This window comes from Empidonax traillii, unplaced genomic scaffold, assembly GCF_003031625.1.
Source record: "Empidonax traillii isolate 1590-97213 ecotype Southwest subspecies unplaced genomic scaffold, ASM303162v1 scaffold69:size3087049, whole genome shotgun sequence".
NCBI classification, from domain to species: Eukaryota; Metazoa; Chordata; class Aves; order Passeriformes; family Tyrannidae; genus Empidonax; species Empidonax traillii.
The window spans coordinates 2,210,120-2,231,440 of record NW_020955262.1 but is presented as its reverse complement, the minus strand read 5'-3'; the positions used below and the strand labels follow the sequence as shown (position 1 = coordinate 2,231,440).

Genomic DNA, 21,321 nt, shown 5'->3' with positions numbered 1-21,321 from the left:
TGAGCAGTGGCTTCTGTGTGGATGAGGAGCAAGGTCTAAGTCCGAAAAGAGGAATATGAAGCTATTTCTCAGAATCAAGCATTAGTTTTTGGCTAGGCTGTGTCCTCATAATTTAATGAGGATATACAAAATATTTTACGTATTTGTCATGTAAAAATATCCACAAAGAGGCCACTAAATCATATGTGAAAAGTTTTCACATCTGGATTCTCAGGAGTCTCAAAAGATAACCTGAATTACAGTTCTGCTTGTGCCCTCACTTACCTGGTGGTTTTTCTAAATGTCCAGTCAGTGCCTAGACATCTCATGGTGACACTGAAAATAAAAAAGTGCTTTTATCAATATTTCTTTACCTTTCCCCAACATATCTCCTATAAAATGAGACAGATAAAAGAAAGGAAATCTGATTTTGTCTATTTAAAGCACTTGAATCCTGGGCTTTTCAGGGACTGGTAAGTTGTATGTAACTATTTATTAACAGAACTTACTGGAATGAGAACTCAGCCTTTGTTCTCTATGTTTGCTTTATTGCTGGTTGTGTGTATTGGTGGTACACTCGAAGCAAAAAACCCAAGGATATTTTCAACAGACCTTTTATCTTTGGAGAAAAGTCTGACTTCTTTCTGGCTGTTTTTAAACAGAAGTGGCATCTCCTGATCAGCTGCCCAAAGCTTTCCTGCTGGCTCCTATCCCTTACTCAGCTCCGTTTCCTTGCACGTCCTGCATGACTCCTGTCGCTGCAGGAGCCTGCCCAGTGTGGGGGGATAACAGGAGCTGCCATGAGTCAAACCAGCAGCTCTGAAAGGGTTAGGCAACCTCCATAAATTATTCTGCTTTGTGTTTGCTTTTCTCTTAACTACAACTCACCTTCTTCTTGGAAACAATTTTTTCCGTGGTCTGGGTATTTTTTTGGAAAGGAGGTGAAAGTCTCATCAGAGCTTTGTTTGATTTGTAAAATTCTCTCACCTACAGACATAAACATAACAAGAGGGGTTAAAAGCAGAGCTGGTCACGGCAGGTGCCTATCAGAGAATGAGCAAGGGAGAAGGTTCCTCACTGAGTCCCGATGACCAGCACCCACAGAAAAACTTTTCCTGTTACTGACTGCAGTAGGAACAGGACCTTGCTACCCAATGCATTAAAGCTATCAGAGAGGTCTCATTTTTTCAAGTGATACCTGGTTTCCAAAAGTCAATATGTGTGGAGTGGGCTGTTCTGCTCCTCTTCTGTGCCCACACGCAGGATCCTGCCCTACTGGCTGCTGCGGGGGCCAGTCCTTGTGCAGTGCAAAGGGACACCCACCGAGGACAGCAGGGTGTCTCTGCCCTGAGCCAGGGCTTACACCCACTGCTCCTCTCAGGAATAATCCTCAGAGCAGCACAAGGCATATTGTCTCTCCCTTGGAGGCAACCAGTTACAGTCCATACCCGTTCCATATATACCATCTCTGCAGCAGTGATACTAGGGGCACATTTGAGCTTTTAAATGAGGCCATGGGAGGTCTCTTAAACAGAAATGCTTTAAAATCTTTTGAAAAGAGCAGCAGATGTACAGCTTCACAGAACCAGTTTCCCTGGTGTTGAATTCTGTGCGCACCATGGATATTTTTATGCTGCTTTTCTCTATTATAGTCCTCAAAAAGTTACCCAAATCAGTATGAAATTAACCTTGCTTGTTTCTTGTGTAGCAGAAACACTGCTCTCCTGCCAATGTCTCATGAAAATACTTTATTCCCTACTGTGACACAATAGGTGTTATGCTCTGAGTCATTCTCTAAGCTTAAAGTAAAGATATTTCTGCTTCAGTCAGGTCCATCCCAACATCAACTGTGGACACAAATTTGTAACAGCTCACTTAAGGCATTGTTGCATGAGAGAATAAAATTTCCCCCACTGCAGACAGTTAAACAACATTTTTGAATGATATTGTAGGCATGTCCACTTGGCTGGTAATTTAATGACCACAATTCTAGACCTCCCACACAACAAATTGTTCCTTTTCAGTGTTGTGCTGAGAAAAAGAATTCAGGATACCAGCTGGCAGCTGATGTTGTGAAATACTACTTACAAATAAAGACAGGAAGTTTGGTGTAATCACTAGCATCTTAGAGCAGCTTTCTTGGGATTGCTGCTGAGCAGATGTAAGACTGGTATTTATTAATTAAATTAAACCCAGGAAAATTGGTTTCTCAATAAACTTAAAAGTGGTGATGCATTATGGCAGGGTACTGCCAAGCAGACTTTGTCATTCCAGCTGGTGAAGAGAGATGCATTCTTGTCCCAGTAGCCTTTGTCTCTCTGATACATAGCAGTACGGGAAGTGATGTTATTCAGGTTTTTAGTGTCTTCTAGCTTTTCTTGATAGTTGGAGCAAACCAATTAAAACAGGAGATACATCATGACAACTCAGAACACCTTAGTAGTACCTCTGCTGCATGTGCTTCCCCCTCTGCCATCTCATCCCATCCATCAAGACATTGACTGCCACGTGAAATACAGTAACTTGGTAGGTGAGAAAAAAGGGATTCCAGAGAGAAAGAAGGAAATCTCAAGTGAGAGAGAAGGAAAAAGAAAAAACTTATTTTTGAAAAAAAGCAGTGGATATAAACTCTAAGTACATCACATATACTGCTTTTTCTCAATTCTTCTTTGGTAGTCTGGGAACCTACCAAACAACCACTGGTGTTAAATGATCAATTGGTAGCACTGGAAGAAACTGTCATTATTGGTCCTCATCTTAGCAAGAGATTTCAGTTCCACTCTGGGAGAGACATGGCTGTCATTGTCCCCATTCAGCATCCTTCATGTAGATAAGAAAAGCTTCCTATTTCTGAGGTTAAAGTTGGAACAAAGTGCATAGAAACAATGTAAAGTACTGGTATCCTACCTTCTTAGTCCTGTCCCTAAAAGCACATCACACCTGGGCTCCTTATCTTCCACTGACTCCCAGTTTCCATTCCATGCTTACTCAAGATCTTGGACGTGTCAGTGAAAATTATAAACAAATTATCTACCCTTATCTAAAAATACAGCCACCAAGCCTAGAATAATATGAATGAAAGCTGGAAACAAATTAGGCCTCATTTCAGGCAGTGTGAACTAACATAAATTCATTGAATCTACGGGAGCCAGATGGATTTACATCAGCTAAGAATCTGGCAAACTGTGTTCATGAGTGAAATTATTTGCAGAACATGCTGCTGGCAAACCCTAGCAGATTTTATAGCCACTCTCTTTATTGACACATTTCAATGAAAACTAATCTCTGAAGAAAAAAAAGCAAAAATTAATGTTTAGGAGGGGAATGGAAGTTGGTTCTCTATGGCAGCTAACAGCAGCTATATGTTCAGACATTTATTTCTGCTTTAACACTTAGAGAATATGAAATCAAAGTTAGAAAAAGCATGTGCCCACTCCACTTGGCTAGGTTTATCTAAGTATTTAATATTATGGATGGGTATTTTTTATGTGGTAAACTGAAATAACTCAGAATTAGCTATTCTGTTCTACTAGACATAAGCAACAGTGGATTATTTTTAGACTTCGGATCTAAGAGACTGAAGAAAGTGAATATTTTCATATCTGTTGATCTGTAACATTTTTTATCTCACCACAAAATCAGAACAGTTTCATATGCACTGAGGAATCTGCTCAGGGTACTGTGTTTCTGTGTTTGTGATGAGTGCTGTTGATGTAGCCTGTAAACATTTTCAGTTGCCTCTGTTTGTCTGAAGGACGTCATCTGGTAAACTACTGCATTTCAGAAACATTTACAGTTTATTTGGTGAGGCATGGTAGCTTGTGGCCCTTTATCTGAAAGTGGCAGGGGAAAAGGAGCAGCAATGCCAGAAGGACCTGCCCAATGATGTTTCCCTTCAGAGGGAAGACAGTGTGCAGCTATCAGACAGTGCACTAATCAAATACAGGTTGAGATATAAATTGCTCAGTAGTGATCCAATCGTTCTCACTTGTATTGGTCAGGATTTACCTGACAGTATATAGAAATGTTTACTAGTGTATGAACACAATAAATCTTACTAACATATTAAATTTGGCACTTGTGTTCTCTTAATGTTGGGCTGGCTTAGTGCAAACAGTGGGCAATACTATGTCCTGAATGCTTTCTGTGAGCCTTGGGACTGTGGGAAAGGGAATTCTGCTGCCCTTTTGGATTTTGTTGTGGGTTTGTTTGGTTGGTTTTTTTTTTAATTTCAAGCTCTCCAAACTGCTTGGAAGTAGGCCACTGAGAAAGCAAAGCAAACATGCTCTGTGCCTGGGCTTTGCTGTTCCCCACTAGATATATTATATTCAGCTGAGAGAGAATAAGAAGCTATTTTCCCCAATTTTCCATACTGCCTGTGGGAGTCTAATTCAATTTCCTCCCGAATTTAGCAGTGAAAACGAAACAGTGAAGAATAAAGTTGAAGAGGCTTCTGCAAATCTCTGGATTCTAAGGTACTAAGGTGCTGCAGGATTACTGAGCTCAGGTTAAACTTCTTTTCTAGCCACAAAGCTACTTACAGATTTAAGAAGCTTAAAAACCTGATCCAACATTAGTCCTTGCTTTGCAAATGAAAGAATAATATATCTACCTATACAAAGTTATATTTGTTATTATTGAATTTGTTTATCCTTTATTATTGATGTAGCCCTATTCCACAAAGGAATTTTTTTTTCAGCAGGAGATTATGATGTATTAGATAAATTCAGGGAAAAGGACAGGGAAAAAGACTGGTGACCAGCAGAAGGCACTTCCAGAAATAAACAAGTGGAAAAAAAGGACTCACATTTCATTACTCTCACTACAGTGTCTACATTTTACCAGCAGACCATAGGCATCTTATTCCTTAATTCCAGAAAAATATGTAGTGTCTTCTTCGGACTTTGATTCCGTACAGCAACGTGGACCTGAGATATTCATAAGACCCCCCCCAAAAAAAAAAAAAAAAGAGAGAGAGAGAATATAATATAAACCTGAATTTACTTTTTACTTTTCTCCTTCACATGAGCTGGAACATTTGTTCAGCAGACCTACTTGCAGCGAGCAACACATGCCATTTTCTGATCGTCAACTGTCCTTAGGGTTTTTTGACCCTTTTAGCTCAGAACTTCTTCAGAAGGATAGTCCCTATAGTGAGCACTGGTAGCAGAGATTGCAGTAATTGTTTTGTTATCTCTTCTATGTAAGCGTGTTCTCACTGTCTGTTGCATCTTCACAGAAATAAATTGGCCAGCAGTCATTTTATTTCTTCTCAACAGTATCCTTTATACTTGTTTTCATCCCCACAAAATCTATTAAGCTTTGGAAATTAGGATAAGGACCAGCGTACTTTGGGGGTTTTTTGACATGACATGGAAAAATCTTACAATATAATGAATTTATATATATATATATATATAATGTATATATTGTAATTTATAATCAATAACAATATTCAGGAAATGTGAACCTCAGTGAAAACATATTCCACTTGTTAGAGAAAACTAAAGGAAAATCAGACTTTAGATAAGTATTTTCATGTTGTTTACCTTGCACACTCAATGGTGCAAAAATTTTGTAATTTACCTGTACAGACAGTTCTTCAACTTATGATGAATTTGCCTCATAAAGAGTCAAAAAAAATTTTTAAATCTGAAAAATAATGAACCAGCAAAGCTGATTTTACCCAAAAGATTTCATGGTATATTTTAAAGGTGCTTATATATTGACTTTCACTTTCTCAACTTACATCTTTTCCTCCTTCCTGCCTGAGGTAACACTTATGTGTTTGTAACGTGGAATTTTCATCTTTGTCTAGACTGTATTAAAAAGCTAAATCTCACTGGTGAAGCTGCCTTAAGGTCATTAGTAAGCTTGAGAAGCATAATGTAGATGACAGCCTTAACACGTTTGATGTCATGAAAAGCATGGCCAAGTCCTTTAGGACAACTCTAACATGGTGCTGGAAGTAGTTGCTAGCACTGAGGAGCTGGCTAAGGCTCCTAACGTTGCTATCAGTGTTTTAAAATGCCTAATTAAAACTGTGCAGGGATGGTATTTTACAATGTGTGGGCAGTAACGTGAAGAGCAAACATACCAACTCCTCTGCGAGTTCAGGCTTTGTTTACCTGGGAGCAGAGAGCCAGCTCGTGGCATGTAAAAGCAAAGAGTTTGGGCAGAAGGCTTCCAAGTTGCTTTTAAGTTGATTTTCTAAACTTTGGCGATGACCTAGAATGATTCAAAGATGTATCTAAGTGAGGAACATATGGCTAGTCGTTAAAAATGTATCAAAGAGCTTCTCTTGTCTTTCTTTCTCATGAATGATCTCTTCAACATCAGCCATCCCCTCACGTGCCCCCCAGTCTGTTGGTTGGCACTCCCATGCGAGAGCGTCAGCACGCTATTAGCAATTACCTTGGTGATATTTACAGCACTTTAATGTCAGTTGTCTGTATGTAAATAGAGTCTGTGAGGAACACAGCGCACCCAGGGCTCCCACTACAACAACACTGCTCCTTCAGCACGCCAGAGTGCTTCCTGCGCCTTATGTAACTGCCAAAAATATCATTTCAATTGCTTTATGACAAAATAATGAGTCTGTCAGAGATGAGTGGTCAGAAAAACAAATTTGTTCTCCCACACAATTAGAGTTTATAGCGTTGGACAGCAATATCAATCTCCAGCGATTCAAAATTGAATTTGCACGTTGAGGGAAATGTGTTCCTGCATGTGCTATAACCAGGCTGCTTAGCAGGGAGAGTCCTTACAGGTTGAACTGGAAAGATGGATATCAGCTGTACTGTGGCAACATCAGGGTGGAAGTTTCCAAATGCAGGCAAGTATTGTGGAGCAATGGCATTCACTTCCACAAGCTCAACGCTGACAGAGCTGCCTCCACCAGGAGCAATAAAAAAAAAAAAAAAGTCTGGAAAAACTGTCACCAGATATAATAGGCGGACAACTTTTCCCTTCAGGTAGAAAGCTATTTCAAGGCCTGCATCTCCCCATATGTGACCTAATTGTCCATGGAGTTGTTGATATTTATAATCATGGACTTCAGACATTCTTTGTAAAGTCATACAAGCATTAGACCTCAGCAGTGCCATTTACAGTGAGCATGTACCGTACCTCAAAACTGCACTTTGCCCTTAACATTTGCTGTGTCCTTCCATGAGATTTTGCCCTCAGGCTGTTTGCCAGTGCAGTGCACATGCTGCAGCAAACGTCCTCCCACGTTTGCCAGACCTTGACCTGTATTCTCAAACTTGCTGTACTTGTTGCAGCTCCCTCTGTCGTCCCTTCTCCATGCACAGGCAAACCTACTTGGTGTGCCAAGCAGCTGCTCCCCACCCACTGCTACCCAGTAATTGCATTTCTGGGCGTGTGTACGTAATACCTCACACAGGACTTTGACTTTTTTCTTTGGATTTTAAGAATTGTATAGGCACAAAAAATACTGTCATCTGGAACTCAATACACAGGATGTAGAAACAGCTCTTTAGGTTTTCAGAACTCCTCCATTCTTACACATGCAGCCAAAGTGACAACATTCTGCTAATGGGAGGATCAACAAAGGCTATATGAAATCTTGTGTTGAATGTGCTTTGTATGTAAATCTCATAAACCTTTTGTTGCTATCTCAGATTTAAAGCAGGACAGCTAGGAACTGCCTTTAAAGAAAGTGTTTAATGGTACCTAGGATTTTCAGTAATAATTTATCATCATGGATATACTATAAGGTAACAAAAGACTTCCTTACCTTTGGAGTACAAAAGAAAGGTAACCTTCCTTAAAAAGGAGCTGATCTTGGGCAGTCTTCCATAGGAAGCTGATGTCCTCATCCTGACAGTGATCTTCTTGGAGTATAAGTCAGCTACCAGATCAGTGGTGCTCATTTGCTTGACATCTGAAATGACAAAGGTCCAGACTCTGTTGCTTTGTTTTCACACCACTCACAATCCAATGTATCTCATTGCCAGGGTGGTTCTCTCATGGTCCATCTGTACTTTTACCTAAATGGTCTTCTTTCTGTAACCTTAAATATTTCTTTTTTTTTTTTTTTTACTGCTTATCCTACAAACAGAATTAACTTTTTATTGTACTCTAGCCATCTCTCAGCCCTGCTACACACATTTACCTCTTTCAGTCGTCCAGAGAAGTCAGTTCCTCTCGCACAACAGACAGTTCTCTTTGCAGAAGTTTCTGAGACTGGTCCCTCGGACAGATTGCCCAGTTCCTAGTGCAGCCTTCCTAAAAAAAGGTCCCGCATACACCACGGAATTTGATACTGGTTTGGTTTTCCCCAGAGGCTGTACCTTCCACTTTGTTTTCTATAGGTGCTTTTTGTTCTCTTTCAACACTGTCTACAACCAAAACCAAGGAAGGATCAGTCTGTCTCTCCTGGAACAAGACAAGCACAGCATCTAAGAAGTGCAAAGAGATTTTGCACAAGGTTTTCTGACACAACCATTCTTTATTTTCGGGTGCTTATTAAAAGAGCTGTGCACATTTACACCCATTAGCAGATGGACATACATTTATTTTCTCCCACCTCTCTTCCCCTACCACCCTGCGGCACCCTTTCAGGAACTACTTGTAGGAACTACAGCTTTTCCTCAGAATCAGCCTTTTTTTTCCTTCTTGCCTAAATTAGTTTGCTGCCTCTGACAGTGATGAGTCCCTACAACAAAATAGAAATCTCCTCCTGAAAGAAATCCAGTCTCTTCCTTTTTCTCATTTGTTCTAGTGACTCCACAGACTCTCCTGCTTTTCTCCTCTGACTCTATTTTTTGGTCTCATTATTATTTTATATCTCTCCTGTTTGGAGTCTTCCATGTTCATATTTGCATGGACAGTAAAATCACCCATTCCCTTTCTTAATAGCAGTTCCATTTACCAAAATCTTCAATCTCTATGTGAATAGGCACATCTAATCCACTGACACCCAGACAGGCATCTTTCATTCTGCAGTGGCCACTCATTGAAAATTCACAATTGATTTAGTCTTCAAGCACCAATATTTTGGACATTGCATAGAAATGACTCACTCTTTCTGTTGTCTAGCATATTCAATACATTTTAGCAATTTCAATTTTAAAGGTGCTGAACCTGTTTTTCTTCAGAATGAGCATTGCTCAAATAACAGCAGCTTCATCTGTCTCATTTCTAGCATTGAGGAGAATGATCCACCATCTACTGTATTACATATTCTTAGGGATTTTCTCCAGCAGCCACTTATGACAACTGCAAGCTTGTTTTACCCTGGGGATATATATGTATGTGGCCAATTGCTCCAGGTCATATTCCTTCCAAATGGAAGTCAGCTTGACAGCTGTTAATTTGCACTTGGCCATTCCATGTGTTGTTTTGCTCTAATTATTGGTCACTGTATGGAACAAGTGACAAATGCCCACATGAGAACCCTTTAAATCACTAGATGTACAATCATGAGGAAAACAAACAGGAAAGGTCATTAAATACTAGTTTTCTCTCCATCCCCCAACAGAAACAGATTTTAGCTGGCTTTGGCATCTATTGGAAAGGAATGGAAAGAGATGACAATGCCTTACTGTTTATGAAACTAACTTCCCATTCTGTAAGTGTCCCAGTTTCAGGGAAAGAGAGGAATTTAAGGAAAATACAATTGTTCAAAGACCAGATGCAGAATCTAGTTTATCTAATGATTTTGTCACAAGGTTCAATTAGGTGTTCGTTCCCAAGTAAAACTAAGTGTGCCTACCAAAATATTTCCTCTGACCTTCAGCTAGTACAGCTGTATCAAATTACAGCAGGAAATTTTTTTTTCCCTTTCTGAGCAAGACAGTACTTGCTGAACAAGAATAGCAAGACACTACTTTCTGAACAAGAATGGCAAGACATCATTATAGTTAGCTTCCCTTCTACCAAAGTGTGGCATTGCAGAGGATATTTAAGTGAAGTGTGTTTTCTCAGGCTCCTAGGGCCTAATTTGGATCTTAATTTGGGCCAGATTCTCTAAGGATATAAGCAGAGCACTTGTTCTGTTCCTGGGAATAGTGAGTAACCCTTGAATTCCTGCAAGATTATAGACCAGTCTGTAGTAAAAATTATGAATAATTTAGTTGCTCTCAGTGGAGCTGCATTAGTGAAAACAAGAAAGAAGTCGTGGTGAAATTTCTACTTTTAGACCTGTGCAAGCTGAAGATACTGCAACTTGCTATTTACAAAGCATGGCAGAACAATACTACAGCCACAACACTGAAATCAAGTGGTTGCTGTAGGACATGCTTTTCTAAGATGATCTGAACACAAACTCACCTCACCCCTAAATAATATTCTACTTTGTTTTATTTTTGCCTTTTAAAAATAGGTGTAAGTGCAACCTTCATGCTACTGGCTGTAAAGAAGAAAACAAAAGACTACTTTGTGAATGTGAGCATAATACAACTGGCCCAGACTGTGGAAAATGCAAGAAGAATTATCAGGGCCGACCATGGAGCCCTGGTTCTTATCTGCCTATACCTAAGGGCACTGCTAATATCTGTAAGTAGTTTTGTATAATATGGATATTTCATTATTCACAATTCTGCCCCATATCATGACTCTGAAGGACGTTTAATGCTGGCAAAAGTTTTTCATTTCTTCATGACTCAGTGTGTATAATTGAACAAGGTGTCAATTTGCAAGTGTTAATTCTAAGGATACATCATCTGTGCTCTCACATGGTTGTAAATAACTTGCATGAGAACTGCATGTTTGTTTCCATAGACACATCTGTGGACATTGCACAGAAAGGTCTAAGGAATGAAAAAATTAGGACTCTTCACATAAAAAACACACAGAAGAGAGAAAACAGCGGGAATATCTGCAGTACTGCTCCAACCACAGTGATCTCAGCTCTCCATTCATACATCCTTATTGCCTTGAGATTGGAAACACCCTCAGCTCAGCGTGAGATGAGGTCCTTGCTCATTTTTTGTCCATTTAAGAAAGTGGAAAAAAAAACCTCAGACCAAATTTTTCAAATTAATAACTAAAGATCTAAAGGTTGGAGAATATATACCTGATGTTGACCTGCAGTCCAGATTCATCTGCACTCTTGTAGATCAAGAGGGAAAGCAAGGGCAAAACCTGAGGTTTTATATCTGCCTGGTTCCAGCTAACAGCCATTCAGCAACACACTTGCTGTTCCAGCATAGTTTCATATTATCCAATGCAGTAAGTTACTGACAAATGCATTTCTAGGCCCTGGACAGGATTGGGTCAAAAAGAACATGGTGGTGAAAGAGAGGGCACGAAGACAAGTATGAGCATCAGTTCTCACTTTCCTGCGTATATGAAATACGCAGTGATTCAGAATCCTCCTGAACTGAGTAACAGACTTAAATTCCTTTGAAGAAAGGATTGAAATGAGGATAAACCTTTTGACAGAAGTTACTAGCTATTTTTAAGAAAGGAGTCCACAGTTTTGCCCTGATTAAAAGCAAAACATTAATTTTAGAATATTAGAATGTAACATTTATTGAAAAGTTATTTGGGAGAAACAGAGCTATGAACTGCAGTTGAATGAAAAGTTTAAAATCAGGAACAGTGTGCAATGCTCAGAATGTTATCTAAGACTTCAAAGCAGCAGCTGTGAAGAATCAAAACTCAGAAATGAAGATCATAGGAAGCAGGACCTTATCAAGTAAAATGTGAGAGTAATAGACTAAGTAACAAACCATGAAGTGTGGGGGCATGAAATTATGATAAAATTCTTACTGAGCAGAAAAAAAAAAAAATGAACTTCCAAGAAGCAGGGGGAAAACATTTTGTAAGAGTCTTCACTTTTTTCACATATAAAAAGTGAGTGTGGCTCCCAGAATTAATAGTTTAAAGCTATGTTTGGGAAAAATAGTGAGATTTACCAGATTGATTTTATCTATATATTTTTACATATACACACATATATATGTATACACATACATACATATTTTATAAATATATGTATATATAAAAAAATGCAGTTGCTACCCCAGCAGTTATCTAACCTAGTGACAAGATACATCTGAACATGAAAACAGGGGTCTTGCTAAGTGCAGCTTACTGTATCACTTACCTCCTTTCCAGCCTGTGGAGCACACACCAGACAGAACAGTGGAATTAGCGCCCACCTAAAGGATGCCTGAAGCTTGTTAAAACAACTTTAAATGTGTTTAAATGGCTAAAACCACATTAGTAAATTTCATCAGATATACAGTTACATCAAAAATCAAAACGTTTCCCAAAAAACAGGGAGAAATTTCTGAGGTTTATTATTATTACTATTATGACGATAGCATCATGAAAACGTAACCTTGTTGGAGCTGACAAATACTCCGTGTCCCCTCAAATCCTGGCTTCAGCAGTGATGAGCAGCAGGAATTTATGGCAAACAGGAAGAAGCAGGAAGGATTTATTCTTTGCCTTCTCAGTCACCAGCAATAACCTGGCTTTTTGAGCTCAACCCTCCATCATACTCGCAGTGGTTGCTCGCTGCTGATCAGAGGGAGAGACCCTGCTGATATAAGCTTGACCTCAGTGGTATCTTATGGCAGTACATGTCACATTTTAATGAGACAATGAGTGAAGGGTATGTTATTTTGTTTGTTTTAAATGTTTTTATATGGTTAAGCCTGTACCTCCTTAGATAGGAAGGAACACAGAATAACACACCCGTATTTAGCTCTGCTATACCATGTCTAATGACATAGACTTGACATTATCCACTCCAGTTTTCTAAATGACAAATCCTGATCTGTCTTATCTTGTCATAAAACTGTGCCATATCTCTGGTCATCTGTGCTTTCTTGATCTCTTCTGGGTCCATGGTGTCATTTTTTTTATTTGGTTAGGCTAAAACTACACAATACTCTAGACATGACAACAACATGGCTCTTTTACAATATCATATACATGTGTCTGCTTTATATTTTGTTCCTGTAAGGATCAGTCCTTGAGTCCTTTTTTAAGATGGTACCACAGTTAAACATTTCTTCTGGCATCAAGGCTGGCATAAGCAGGTTATTATGCTACAGGAGTTAGTTCAGAAACATCATGCTTAAGTTCCTTTAAAATACTTCTTAGGTGTACATCTCCTTATGGCAATTCTTGTTGTTAGATATCATTTGCTTCAGATGATAACAAACACTGAGAAGGTTCCTCAGATTGTGAGAATCTCTCTAACCTTCTTTGTTGTGAACATCAGTGAAAACCATTAATTAAATTCAATATTATTTAAAAGTCAATTAAATTATTAAATGTAATAGTAATTAAACAATTTAATTTTATATTAAATTATTACTTAACCATAATATGAATTAATAATACCTTGATTGCTTGTCTTCCCAGTCATCTCTCTGAGAGGCCTCCTGCTTCTACTGTGGTTATATTAACAAAAAAGAATTATTAACTTTTGTGTCTATAGGAAGTTGATTCTCAAAATACTGTGGTTTATATTTAAATTGACAGATTTTATGCTTTTTTTCACCCTTATCTTTCTTCATTGAGAAGACTTACACTTTTGAAGGGTGTCTTTCCAAAATTGTCTACATTCTGCTGTTTTCAATTTGGGGTTTGGGTTTTTTAGCTTAAAAGGAGTTGATTTTTATAATTTAAAAAAAAAGAGATGAGTTATATGTGATTATTCTGAGTCTCTCATACACTTTGTCTCCAGCCTGCCTCCATGCTGTTTGCATTAGATCTTTTTAAATGTTCTTTTCAGTTTTCTTTTAGTTAAGTTCCTCGTTTTAATCTGCTTGCTCCTCGCTCTCTCAAACTTAAATATTACTGCAGTGGAATTTTTTTTATCCTTTTCCTTCTCAAAACCATGTTGACTTTCAGTCCAGAAGTGGTTTTCTGGTAACTACTTCTTGAATTGTGTCCTATGTACCTACTCCAGAACTAAATCAGCTTCTCTTCCTGTGGTATAATTATACTTTGTATAATCCAGTATTACAGTGTCCCTTTGACAGTGTCCTTTTTCCAATTTTAGAAGTCTATCTTTTCCATCTAAGGAAGTGAGTGTATCTTAAATAAGATACAGTTTAAAATAATGTATAAATGAAACACTTTTTTTTTCTTTTTTTTTCACAAAATAAAAAGATACTTTTTCTTGATATTCTCTGAACTTGGGAAACTTGCTCAGATTCAACAAGAATCATAATGCCCATTTCCAAATATTTCCCAACTGTAACTTCTGTTATTTCCATTGTTCTGTTTCTACCATTTTTTGTGACCAATAAGACTTTATCATGCCTTTTCAGGGTACAGCTTATGAAACACAGACCATTCCAGATTATTCTTCAGTCAAAACATAAACCTTAATATAAAGCTGTTTCCTGTATCCTTCTCATTTAAAGTCATAATGAGTTTTTCAGGAGAATACATAAGATTTGTCCATGATTTACCTGTGAAAGACAGAGAGTACTCTGTTGTTTACTGGCACTAACAGTATTTCTGCATTTGTCTCCACATAACATTTATTTTATATTTTCACTCTATCTTACTGACTATTTTGTGATTGCATTCATTTCCTTTTGCTGTCACATCCTGTGGATAGTTTTTTCTGCAATATGTTTTGACACACAAAGTGAACTTATTGAATTTCTCTATACTTGGTATTACAGGATGGCTTTTCTCCTCAGCAGCTGTATGTGTCTGACAGCACTAGCCCTTTTCTTCCTCCTGTTGTTTAGATCATCTCTGGCACTTCTGTTCAGACAGTGCTGTCTAAGACTGCGCTGAGGTGCCATGCATCAAAGCCTACTCGCTTTGTATCAGTCCCTTCACAACCAATAACCTGTACCACAAGTGCCCAAATACTCTGGGAAAAAACCGCCTCCCAGCTTTTACATGACTTTCCTAATTCAGAGTTCAACATGAAACAAAGGATTGACCAGGACATGGGAAACGTTGGTGGTTCTTTTCAGTCAAGACTTAGGCAGTCTCAGTCAGTTCACTGAATTTCTCCTGCAGTGGGTCCCTCTCCGATTGTACAGCTTCTATCTCAGCAGCACAGACTTAATCCTCCCCGAATGGGAAAAGACGACGCTTCCCTGTGGCACAGCTGTGACAGAAACAGTTTCTGGCAGAAATTGTGGCACCCACAGAGTTGCACTGGTTACCCTCATCTTTGTTCGCAGTGTTTCCTGTAAATATTTGCTGACACAAAGCCATCTTGAAGTATCAACACAAATGAAGTTGGCCAGGAAGTTTTGATTTCTATTCAGGAATCCAAGTACCATGGATCCCTCCAACTGAAAGGATCACACATTCTGCTGTCCTGTCAAAGCAGATTCAAACTAGATAGTGTCCCATTTTCTAAGGGCTTCATTCTCCCAAACAACTGGAAGGAGCTTTCCAGTGCCTACTTCATAATTCAATTAGAAGGAGTAGGACACTTACACTTAGGATATAAAATGTTCCTCCTTAATGCTTTTGATACATCTTTCAAAGAGAAAAAGGAAGATATGAATCAATATTAAGTTACAAACCAGCAAAGCTTCTTATTTTTCCTATTTATATTACATATTAGTCTTAGCCCATGAAGTTTACAGAACTTATAAAGCCACAGCAACATGTCATATAAAAGTTGCATCAGGTTGGGAAGCCTAGTGGTGAGGGCAAAACTGCAGTGTATCAAGAGCATTCAGGTAGACAGGAATGTCAGGAAAAACTGGAAGTGATAAACTGACTTCCCTCCAACTAGGTATCCATCCAGTGCAATAGCCAGCAAAACATTGCAGGTGTGTACCGAAAAACAATGCACTATAAATAATGTGCTGCATTTTTTTTAAATAGGGCTTGAAAAATTATTCTTCAGCATTCTACCCTCTTGCATGACCCTGCTGAGTTGGTTGTTTGTGCTGGTTATGGTGGCATCTGTTGCTGGGAAATGAATTGCTTCCATACGTCACTGGCTTCAAACAACTCTATTTTTGCAATATACAGTGAAGAGGTGAAATGAAAGAGAGTTCTAGTCTTTAAGCAGCAGCAGCAGCAGCAGCATGGGAAGGCAAAGTTTCTCTTTTAAGATACTCAAGGTGCTATAAGTGGTCTGAGTTTCAGGCTTTTCAACGTTTTTGATATTCTATCAATAAATTACAATTATTTGAAAAAAAATCCCTTGATCTCACTGGGAGTTTCCCAGACAGAGTTTTCAATACTGATTGGGACTTACTAAAACATAACAAGAAAAAGTCCAAATTTGAAAAGGTCTTACCCAGTAAAGCAATAAGCAAGTATTTCCTCTGTCCCATTTATTTCTGGTAATATCACTTCAGAAAGCAGAGGTGAGGGATAACAAACTTCATCTAAGCAATTCTTTTTCTGGGAATTAAAAAATTTTCAATCTTTACAGAGTAAACAACTGCAAAATTAAGAGTAGCAGGAGTTCCACGGCCCTTGAAGGAAACCCTTGAAATTTCTTAAGAATTTTCTTTCACTGTGTGTGGTCCTTTGTCTGAATACAGGTTTAGCAATACATGAAAAGTTTACTCCTGTGATCGTAATGCTCACTCCCTTTGAGGGTTTACAAGATTCCAGGATCCTTTAGCTTCTCAGAGCTTTAAATTACTAGAGAATTCAGAACTTCTAATACTGATGCTGAGGATCTGATATTGCAATCATGCCTCAGTGAAGGAATTGCAGAGGGAAGACTCACTGCAGGAGTGCTGTGATGCTGCAGCACAGATATTCTACCAAAAGATCAGATGTGGCAATGACCTGCCTGCTCTGACTCTTTGCTATGAAAGGTTCTATATTTTGTTCCTGTTTGAGTTAAATGTGTGGTGTGGAGTGTAATTATAAAGACATCTCTTTTGTCAGAAAAGTTCTCATACAGCTTTGATCAGCAATTAATAGAGATTGATACCTGGACTGCATTATTTACTGTCATTTCCAGCCATGCCTTCATGGGAGACAGTCCTAATTCTGAGCCTTTGGGCTGTATTGATCTCACCTCGAGCTCTTGGGGACCCCCTTTCCCTGAACTTGAGCGAGCTGTGAGCTGGGTGTAGAGTTTTGATAGCAGCAGGACCCTGTCCCTCGCTCCCTGTCATATGGCAGGTGGACATTTAAGTTGTGATGGAGAAGAGGCAGACAAGCCTATAGGAAAGATGGTAGCCAAGACTGAGTTGACAGAATAATTCCTTCATTCCTCACACACTCCCTGCCCAGGAAGAGTTGCAGCCTGTGCTGCACATTAACTGTGCTGCTGGCAGCCGCTCACATGGGCATTGACAATGAAGGTGCTGAGAGGGTCTGCAGGGTCTGAGACTGGAAGCATCAGTGTGACCCTTCTCACAGAAATCCTGATCCTCTTCCTTTGTGTTACGGATTTCACACTGACACAAACTATAGGAGAAATCAAAAACTGGCTTTCTTTGCTAGCATCTGATTTGCTTTTTTCTTCATTCTCAATAGCCAGCTCCATGGTAGCTAAGAGCTAAAACAACCCATTTCTGGAAGCAGGGGAAACGAGAAAATTACAAGGCATTTTCAGAAGATTGTATGAAAGGAAAACACCAGATTTTTTTCCTCTCAAGTAATGGATATATATTTAGATGCACTTACAGTGAGCATGTAATATACCAAACCACCACCCTCAAGTCAAGTCAAAAATAATAAACAGTATTAGTGACATTTTACTGCAATGTTTGCCATTTTGGGGTCAGTAGCTACCCCTGAACTTTCTTCGCATGCTTTACTCACTGTTTCCTCACTCTAAAACCATTACCATTAATAACCATCCCAGTGATTTCAACTGGAAGATAATTTAGATTGAACATTGCTTTGGTTTAACAACTGAATATATGTAAATTCAATCGCTTGGTTTTATTTGCTCTTTATGCCTGGCTGAATAGAGTTGTGGATCAAGGGAAGTAATGGGCCTGATCCTTCATCTCTATAACCTTTTCACATCACTGCTGCAAAGTACTCACAGATTTCAATACACAGCTGAGTGGAAACGATCCACGTCCCACAACGTAGCGGGTCCATCCGAAGGGCTGGCAGTGGTGGAATGACTCTGCAGTCTCTTGGTGTCCCCAGCGGCAGCAGCACAGGAGGAGCCGTGAGCTTGGCCCTTCTCCTGCCTCCACAATGACAGAGAGGGAGAGAGAGAGGATCACACCTCCTGTGCCTCGTTACCTAAGGACTTGCACCAAATACAGCTCAGCTGAATTCAAGAGCTAGCCTCAATATGTAACTCCAGATCTCACAAAAACACTCGTTCTAAGAATAATTTTCCCATCATATGTGCGGTTTTCACAGAGTGTTAATAGATCCTGCTTCATGGCCCTACATAACCAACTCTTTTCTAGACAAACTCAGAGGTGTCATTCTCACTCTCTTCAGTAAGAAGGGCATAAAGTAGTGCACTATCAAGGCCAGTCACCACACACAGGGATACCTGGGATTACAAAAATCAGTCTGCTTACAGAAGATCACACCAACTCAGAAATAGGACAGAAATAGCTTTTGAAACAGAACCTGAAGACACCTTTGCAAGGTTAATACAGAGCCCCTCAGACTAGCAGGCATCTTGTGTTTATTATTCTCTGCCCAGGAAGCATTTATCACTATGAATTCACTGAAAATTTTGAAATACAGTAAAATGAGGAGAGCAGACTTGCAGGAAAACCTCTCCCTTTGCAACAATCTGTTCAGGAGAGAAAAGAAAGGATATTTGTATTTGTATGTAGGAGACAGAGAGGTTGGAGGCGGGGGAGTATACCCAGAGGAAATACAAATACCATTTCACAGTGGAAGTGTCAGTGCGAGAACACAGTTTTTGTATTTTATCTAATATTTGTGTAGGTTCCATGAGTGAATAAACAAAAACGGCTCCTGCTAATTTAAACTAGCTGCAATGACTCACAAAAGTTTAAACAAGCTGCTATTGAAACTTCAGGGAAAATTATTTGAAAATTGATTGTCTTCTTGACATATAAGAGAAAGGGATAGAAATTTTCGTACATAATCCTAACTGAAAAAAAAGTTTTTTTGTGACTTTTAGAACTATGAGTGTATTGTTCTTTTATGGTTATATTTTCATTTAGCTTTCAATACCTTCTGATGCTAAAATTTTGGAAAATACACGTTATTCTCAGCAGAAGTGGATATAATTAAGTTTGTAAACAATATCTGAGTGTAGGGCTGGGTGAGCAGCAGGTGCTGTCTGCAGTGTGGCGCCCGGTGCTCCACCAGACCACGGGTGCCATGGGATATGAAACCAGAGAGCTGCAATTCTGACATGTGCCCCAGGACTGATGTGGTGAAGCATAAAAGATCTGTCCCCAGTCTGCAAATTCATGTTACTTCAGCATTGTCTTAGCCATGCCACGAGTTAGAAGTGTTCCCAACTTGACTCTTCAACCTTGCTTACACTGAGTATCATTAATACTCGAGACATTCCTTCACTCCAGTTTGCTACATTGCAGAATGAGGTCCATGCCATCTCTGAATAAGAGGGAACTTCAAGATAGATGTTGAAAGAAGTTGAGCAGATGTTTAACAGAGAAACAGACAGATTTCTGCAGCAAAATGTGTGCCATCAAAACTCAATAAAACTTAAAAAAGGCAAACTGTATTTAACCTAGAGGATGCAAATCTCCAGGATTTAAATACTGATCTGCAGTTTCTGACTAACCCAAGTGACTAGCTGTAGTCCATTAACAATGGCATTTAATCTTAAGAAAATGGCATTTCAGGAAAGATTCATGTCCGTATTTTGTGATACACACATTTCAGGGCAGACCTGACAAGATCTTGGGACTGCATCATAGAACATGAGATCCCTCATTGCTTATCCAGTAAAGGAGTTTTACTTCTCAGCATCCCCACCTCTTATGGTAAATCTCACCTGCCTCTAAAATGGTTTCCTTGCATTAATTCAGTTTAGGAATGAAATGAACACAGGAAAAAAAAAATCAATGAGAGGCTTAGCCAATAAGGCCAACCTACTGTATTAGATTGTTTCACTCAATTACCTTTCTTTTCCATAGCTTAATTTAGATAACCGTCAGGTAAAAGAGGAAAAAATAGCTCTATACAATTAATGCAACAGAAGGTATCAACTGACTTAAGCAGCTGGCCAAAGCAGTTAGCAATGCATCTATCCCTTGGTTAAATTACTCTCCTAGATCTGCATAATGCATGCATGACTGATATTTTTATCTAAAGCATTAAACTTAATGGCTAGTTAGTTGAAATACAAAAGTGTTCTGAACAAATTCATGAAGTACAGAGAGCTGGTGCAGGTCCCATCTGTCAGTGCATTTTAGTGGTCCCTGCAGCCCCATACCGAAAAATCTAAAGACTCTGCATTTATGAAGGTCCGGGTACATATTGGCAGTTGCCACCACAGTGTTCTAAAATTGCTTTCAGAATCTTAGATGTAATAGCTCAACCAACTACAGCAAACAGCTAACTATACTTCTTTGTGTTTGTTTTTTTTTTTTTTTTTTTTTCTCTACAGGTATACCCAGTATTTCCAGTATCGGTAGTAAGTAGTAAAACCAGTATTGTTTTGCATTGTCATTCAGCTTCACGGAACTAATTTCCCAACATCCCTTTCTGTTGTAGATCATTTTTCTCTGACAATGTGCCTTATAGTGCAGGGGCTCCATGCTGGCATTCCCCTGTTGCATTAACATGAAACTGTTACTATGTGGTCAGAGACAATGTCGCTCCTGACAACTCATCTGAATCCAACCACAGATTTTCTGATTGTTTTTTTGTCACCAAAAAAAACCTGAGTCTTATGAAATTGAGTGTTACACAAAGAATTAAGACACTGTTGCACAGAAAATATTTGTTGAACATCTTGAAAAAGAAAGTGTTTGCTAATAACAAGTATAGGACCAAGAAGTATAGGACCATTAATTTTCATGTTTGTACATCTGTGTAAATCCAAAGAGCAAACGGAAGAGTTTATAAATGGAAGAGCTTTCGTTTTTATGAAGTAGATTTTCAAATACAGCATATCTGCTGCTATCTGCATTAACTGTAGTGGCCTTTGAACTCGGCTTTACTCCACAAAATAAACAGAATTGTGTTCCTTCACAGAAAAAATGCTTTCCTATATGCAATTAACGGACCAAAATGTTATACTTAAACTATAACAAAACCGTGACACTGTTATGTGAAAAGCCACTATATCAATGAAATAAATGGCTACTTAAATAAAACACTTGGAGGGACTAAGTGCACAGCAGCTCAGCTGTGAGTCTCAGCTGAATTCCATAGCTGAGAAGTGCACACAGTCATGGCACGTTAGCTAATTACAAATAAAGTAGGGAGTCAGAAATGGGATCCTGTTGTGGCTGACTGAAAGAATATTCC

The 21,321-nt window shown here is 38.9% G+C and overlaps 1 protein-coding gene across 8 annotated transcripts in view; it reads left to right on the top strand.

Annotated features, from left to right (window-relative positions):
• Positions 1-21,321, top strand: part of NTNG1 (netrin G1) — a 149,132-nt gene that overhangs the window by 80,612 nt on the left and 47,199 nt on the right. For all 8 annotated transcript variants that reach the window (XM_027880460.1, XM_027880456.1, XM_027880459.1 and 5 more), the window contains exons 4-5: positions 10,328-10,500; positions 20,456-20,482. In XM_027880460.1, the coding sequence (XP_027736261.1) occupies positions 10,328-10,500; positions 20,456-20,482 (200 nt within the window). The remainder of the gene's footprint in view (positions 1-10,327; positions 10,501-20,455; positions 20,483-21,321) is intronic.